The sequence below is a fragment of the Terrapene carolina genome, unplaced genomic scaffold (assembly GCF_002925995.2).
Source record: "Terrapene carolina triunguis isolate 2854851 unplaced genomic scaffold, T_m_triunguis-2.0 Scaffold88, whole genome shotgun sequence".
Classification (NCBI taxonomy): domain Eukaryota; kingdom Metazoa; phylum Chordata; order Testudines; family Emydidae; genus Terrapene; species Terrapene triunguis.
The window spans coordinates 19,407,647-19,414,607 of record NW_020664439.1 but is presented as its reverse complement, the minus strand read 5'-3'; the positions used below and the strand labels follow the sequence as shown (position 1 = coordinate 19,414,607).

Here is a 6,961-nt window from a genome sequence, read left to right as displayed (position 1 = left end):
AATCTGCCCAGTTGCAGCAATAGCATTTGTCAGTTAATTTCTTGCTGCAAAGTAGAGAGGTGGAGCTTGGATAATGGGCCCCATTCTGATGTCACACCAACTCCATTCACTCTTGATTTACATCAGTAAAATAATGCAGATCCTAGACCAATACTTTTAATGCATTGTGTCAAAAAAGCAGTTAGTACTCTCTCAGCAAAATGGAGAATGACTTTAAATATTTTAAAATCTAAGACATTTCCTAAAGATTTGCAAAGCTGGGGAGGGCTAAATATATCAAGCATGTCTCTTTCACATACAATTCCTGCTCGTCTTACTTACACCAAACTCCAAATGAAACCAAATGGGAGTTTTCAATGAATGAGGTGAGCAAGATTTTGTCCTTGGCATCAGAACAGAAGGTAAAATAACATACTACCACATGAGAGATCCTAGTTCAGAAATTGCATTAGAACTCTCATACTCAAGACAGCAGGATCTGAAAGCATCACAGAGATGGTTTCCAGAGTCTCTAATGGCACAGCCTGTGTCACTTTCCTAGTAGGTGGCTGTAGAATGTTATTGCAGCCCAGTGGAGGTTGTTCCCCTCCTAATCAGTTTATGGAGCCTGTGTGCAGCTACTATAAAGCAGCAGAATAGGATTATACGGGGGGGAGCGGGGAGAGGCACTTAATGAAGCAAGGGCGGGTAAAAAAAAATAAAAAAATCAAGCAACATGTTCTAAAACAAGATCGGAGTCCTTAGTCACTGCTCTTGGGGATGCCTGGGCTGGGAGTCAGCTGGACTGAGAAACAGTCCAAGCCTGAATGTCTGGGACCCATCTGATGTAAAAAGAGAATCTCTCTGGTGGTAACAGGAGACCTCTAATTCCACTACCACAATAAAACTTTAATATGCATTTTGTTTATTAATTTAATTAAGAATCCCTTTCATTTCTTGCCATTGATATCTCTGAAACACATCTCACTTAACGATCTACTTGCAAATGTTCTCAGAGGAAAGAGTTACACTGTTATTTCTACTGCCACTGCTAATAAATTAACAGAATGGGTATGTGTCATAAAATTGATAATTAGCATTATCGTATATGTAACCTTGCACAATAAGCTTTTTAACTAGTTTATTAAATTCTTGTTTCCTTTTCAAACCAAGCTGACATCTAATTGCCAATATTTTATCCATAAGTCAAATATCTTAAGTCTCAATTAACATCTTGTTTTAGCTTAAAAAAATCAATATTAATACAAGAAAGACATTACACGTAACCACAGTTTTCACACACACTTAACATTCTTTTTTATATAAATATATTTTCACAAACCAATTCTTCTTCTTCCTACTATTTATATTCTTCCTAGAAATTCTTTGTATTTTCTGAAGGCACAATATCTAGATAAGCAATGTAAAATGTGCTTCCCACAGAAAAGTCTGTGGTCTCAAATCAGAAAACTGTGGCAAGAAATTGTTTGCTTAAACCTCAACATTCAAAACAGATCTTTTAACAGTGTTGGAGAATAACGACACCAGCCTTAAATAAAGTCCTTGCTGGTACCTGCAGTTATCATATGACAGAAGTGAGAGTAGTAACATCTCCTACTTTTATCACATTTAACAATGGGCTTGATCCTCCAAGTAAAACTCTCAGCAACTGAGAGCGTTAACACACAGTGAAGTTCCAGCCAATAGTCTCTCAGAGTCAAAGGGTAGTTTTGCCTCGCTAAGGACTGCAGGATCAGCCCAACATAGCAACAAACCAAAACCTGTATGTTCCTACATACCAAACATTTAGATGACAGAACTATTCATTTTCTATACTATTCACATTGAAACTCCAGCTTTATTCTATGTTTTCATTTATACCATCTGACAACAAGCATGCCAGAAGTATGCTTCAAGTATTTTATCTATCCATTGCAGTTATTTGCACTACAATATACATAGACGTTTATTTAGTTTGCACACATGCAAACCTTTTCATTATTATAAAATGTTCATTTAAATACTGTACTTTTTTTTTTTTTTAAGACCACATGTAGAACCATTTGTTCTACTTAACAGTGACTCCTTGACATGTGTTTCAAGACAACAATACTGTTGTGATGGCAAATCTTATGAATATATTATAGTGGCACATTTAAAAAGTTACATTTCACTTTTTTTAAAAACAATTAATAATTTAAAGAGAGATCTCTCTTGGCTATGTGCATATGGCCACAAAACCTTCACAGCATTTATGGGATTTGTACTTGTTTGTAAGAAAGCAGCTTCTAAACTGGAGATAACATGGAGAAAGTTGCACTCCATTCCCCGAGCCCAATAAAAAGTATTTGTTACTATCAAATGTGCATCTGAAGCAAGCACTTTTTCAAGCTGTATGTAAGCAATGTGTGTGATTCCCAGACAATCGAGGTAATTATAAAAATGAATATCATTTATTGTTTTCTTTATTTAGATCACATTTGAATATTTACTTTTAATAGAAAAAACCCAATTTGCAATATTAATGTTTCCACTGCAACCCATCCCCACCGAGACAGATGTCTCAGAAATTGCACAAGTCTTTCATTATCACAGTCACAACAAGAAGTCCATAAACAAGATTTTGGTACTGAATCTCACCTTGGGTATAAGAGAGGAAAGGGCTTTACAAATACCATCAATCCTACTTTTTTTTTTTTTTTAAATTGCATATAACCCAGCAATGCAAAAATGTCAATGTATATTACCCACAAATGGTCTTTGGAGCAATGCCTGGATTCCTGATGAATGCATTTGTAAGGAATACCAGATGTTTTTCCCCCTCACTCCCTCTCTCTCAAGCAAACAAGACTGTTTTCAAAGCTGCTCAGTGGCTAGCTGTCCCTTTGGAAAGGATAATTGTTGGCATTCTCTGTGCCCCATTCACAGCCTTGGCTTCCTGAGCAATGTTTTGCTTAGGTCCTTCACCTCTTCGGGGTTGTTGACTCTCTCGTAGCCCAGGACAGCCATGGGCTGGTGGCAATACTCCTCAATCTGCTTAATCTGCTGGAAGCTCAATGCTGTCCTCCAGGCACTCACTGCCTGGGTGGCATTCCTGGCAGACACCACAAAGGGCTTGGAGGAGTAGCCAGGCCCGCTGGTCATATTGAGGGCGAACTTCTCCATCTCCGGGCTCACCACCAGATTGACAAAGCCATACACCTGCCGCACAGTCTTGATGGGATCCACCACCAGGTCCTCGTAGCGGACAACCAGATAGTTGTTCCTGAGCCAGTCGGGTGGACGCAGGGCAGTCTGCAGAGTCTTGGCCATGCTGCTGCAGATCACCTCCATGGCCCCCAGCGCGTGGTAATCTGAGCCACCTCCCCCCTCCTTCTTGCTGTTCAGCTTGTGGCTGGCATCTAGGAGAGGCATGCGGTGGATGCGGGGATCCCGGCTCCTCACCACCTGCAGGCTCTCCCGGATCAGGCCGTGCCGGGATTTGATCCTAGAGCTGGCCACGGCCCGGGGGTCCCGGACCAGGTGGATAACTTTGAGCTGCAGGGTAGGGTCCTGCATGAGGGGGGCCAGCATGGCCAGGTCGAAGACGCGCACGCCCTTGATGACCAGGGTGTGGTACTTGTGGCACTCGTCCTGCAAGAGGCTGAGCCGCTGCGGGGGGCACTTCTTGCAGACCTTGTCGTCCACCATGCCCACCACCTCCTTGCGGTAGGCCGGGCAAAGGGGAGATGAGCAGATCACCTTGTTGGTGGCCGCCCCGAAGATGCCCAGCGTGGTGAGGTTCTTGCCGGCCCCGGCGGTGTTGTAGAGCTGGAAGATGGCCAGGTCGCAGCGGTAGAGGGAGCTGAGCATGTCCCGGGCCGCCCCCTGCAGGGAGACGGCGTCCCCCGGGTACAGCTTCTGCCACACGTGCCACACCGGCTCGTAGAGGAAGAAGACCTCGGGGTTCTGGTTGAAGAGCTCCCCGAAGAAGGACGAGCCCGAGCGCCAGGTGGTGAAGACATAGACCAGCTGGCGCTGGCGGGGCGGCGGCGCGGGGGCCCGGTAGAGGGAGCGGATGTCCGAGCGGGGCTGGAAGTGGGGCTGCTGCGGGGAGGAAGGGGCGCGCCGGGCCGGGGGGGGCTCGTTGCATTGCTGGGGCTCCTTGTGCCACTTGTAGTCCAGCAGGTTGAGCATGGTGAGCAGCAGCAGCAGCACGTAGCCCAGGCACAGCACCAGCGCCTTCCTGCGGAAGACTTTCATGCTGAGAAGCGCCGGGGGCCAGGGCAGCAGCAGCACTGCAGGGGCAGGAGCGGCTGGCCAGCGCCAGCTGTGGCTCATCACATCACACGGAGCGCAGATCCGGGGCGGCTGCCCACATGCCCCCAGCAGAGAGCCCTTCCCGCGGCGGATCTGGCATTTCGCACGCCCCGGGGGTGGGGAAGCCCAGTCCCGGTAGCCGGCCGCTCTGCTCCCTGCCTGGCGGGGCTGCGCCCTCGTTACTAGTCTGTGCTCCAGCCTAGTGCCAGCGGGTCTCACCAGCTGCCGGCTCACCGCAACTTTCGTTTCTTTCTGCCCTTCATAGCCGCAGCTGGCAGGCTGGGGCCGGGGGAAGCAGCAGCGATCTCCCCCCTTGGCCGATGCACCCTAGAGCCGGGCTCTGCAGCCGGCCGGCTAGCGCGCGGCGCTCGGCTGGCCCATCGCGGCGGCAGCGGGAGTTTCCGTTCCGCAGCCCAGCGGCGAGGAAGCAGCCGGGGGACGGGAGGGGGGAAACTTTAGGGTGCTGCTGAGCTGGCGGTCGCTCCGAGAGCGCATCTCGCCTCCCGCGCAGCAGCGGCGGCGGCTCCTCCTGGGTGGCTGCGGCGAGACGCGCTCCGTCCCCCGCTCGCCGCCGCTCTGGCGCGGGGGGTTATCAGACCGGATGCGGGGAGCAGCGAGCGCGAGGCAAAGGGGTCGCGGCGGGCTATTTCCCCGGCTTCCCTCCGCATCGGTCAGAAACGCCTTTGCGATCGCCGGCCCGGTGTGTGCAGCTCCGGCGGCTGACCCCGCGGCAGCGCTCGGCAGTCAGCCCCCCGGCAGCCCGGGCTCCATTGCAAGCCCAGCTGTCCGAGAGAGAGACTTGGAGCACGAGCTGCTTCCCCGCGCTCCCGGCACAGCAAAACGGAGCCGCCCGCCCGCCTATTGAACGGGTTGCAGAGCGCTAGCCTAAAACGCACGCGGCCCCGCCTCCCCTCCGGTCCCGCGCTCCCCTATTGGACGCTGCGGTCATCAGTCCTCTCGCTTTCTCCGCCCCGATCGCCCAGCTCCGCAATGGTTGCTCTCGCTGCGGCTGGGGAGAGCGGCAGCAGCCGCGCTAGGAGCGCTCCTGCGCAGCGCACCCGGCTTGGGTCCAACGCCGCCTCCTGGGAGAGTTGAAGGGAAAGTTTTCGAAACAGCCCCTCCCTTGGCTGCCCTGAGAAAAAGGGCTCAGGTAGGTGCTGGGGCTAGGCACCCTTCAGGGGAGGCTCATCACTAGGGCCCTACCAATTCATGGCCATGAAAAAACGCATCATGGACGATGAAATCTGGGCTTCCTCCCCATGAAATCTGGTCTTTTGTGTGCTTTTCCCCTGTACTAGACAGATTTCACGGGGGAAACCAGCATTTATCAAATTGGAGGGGTCCTGACCCGAAAGGGAGTTGCAGAGGGGGTTGCAAGGTTTTTTTAGGGGATCATATTTCCACCCCCTCCCCCAAGCATGCTGCACCCTCGCTCCTCTCCCCCCAGCGCTTCCTGACGCCACAAAACATCTGATCCGCAGCAGGCAGGTGGTAGGTGCTGAGAGGGAGGTGCTGGGGGAAGGGAGAGGTTCTGGTTTGGGGGCTCCTCCTCACCCCCCCCCGCTTGTTTCTCCATTCACCTCTTCACCCCACCCATCCACCTCCCGCCTTACCTTCCCACCCACGGGGCCCCCCAAAGTGTGGTGCCCGGGGTGGTCACCCCAATTCACCGTACCCAAGGGACGGTTCTGGGTCACCCTACACAAGTGAAAACTGAAAACAAAACTCAGATGACAAAAATTACACAAAAACATAAATTGTCCAAGCTCCCGTGTCCACGTTCACCATGAAGTTTGCGAACCACAGCAACCCTGGTCCAGGTTTTGGGCTTTTACACTTCTCTCTCTCTCTCTCTTCTTGGCCTTCTACGCTTTCCTTGTTTCTGACCTAATCTAAATACACAACATTTAAATTATGTTAGGGAAGACAAGACCATTTAGAAAAGCATCTAAGCCAGGGTGTATGTCCAGTCTACAACTTACTTATTTACAGTTGTATTTAAGAATCCTTTTTGGAGGGTTTATCTTAAACACAGTTTAGTATGAACCCATTTATTTTTACTGTCAATGGGACTGTACAGAGAAAGGCCAATACAGACAATGCTGCCAGACTAGCATCCACATAGCCAGCCCCTACAAGCATGTTGAAAATACTAATGCAGTATTTACTGCTATTGCTCCACAGCCCTATGCTATGAAATTAGAGCTGCTTTGTGCGGTAAAAACTTGAGCAAAAGAGGTCAGTGAAAACACTGTCAGGAAATACCTTTCCTTGTCCCATGAGTCTATTCTTTGCAAAGTGCTGTACAGGTTCCAGTCCTCTATTGCTGTGGTGTAAATGTTTTTGTTTTAGGACATTTGTGCAGTTTAAACCATGTTATGTTAAATTATTTTCAATACCTTTGTGCTAGTGTGCACAGGACATTTATTGATGCCTTTACACTATTATTGCTGCTGCACCTAATAGGAACAGATAAATTTTAAAATAATACTCAATTCATCATTTACTTTCTTTTTGGATGTGTTTGGCAGGGAATAGAGTGTTTTCACTAGGCCTAATTCACCCAAGAATTTTAGGTATCCAGTAGGACTTTGCTTCCTGAAGTGTGTTATTTAAATAGGGCCAGTATGTCACACCCCAATGGCCCCCTCCCTCAGGGAGTCCCCAGGGAAGGCAGATCAGC

General features: G+C 49.4%; 1 protein-coding gene across 1 annotated transcript; it reads right to left on the bottom strand.

Annotated features, from left to right (window-relative positions):
- Nucleotides 1–1,836: 1,836 nt before the first annotated feature.
- Nucleotides 1,837–5,127, bottom strand: CHST2 (carbohydrate sulfotransferase 2). The gene has a single exon (XM_024214838.3). The coding sequence runs from the start codon at nt 4,297–4,299 to the stop codon at nt 2,902–2,904; it is 1,398 nt and encodes a 465-aa protein (XP_024070606.1). The 5' UTR covers nt 4,300–5,127; the 3' UTR covers nt 1,837–2,901.
- Nucleotides 5,128–6,961: the final 1,834 nt, after the last annotated feature.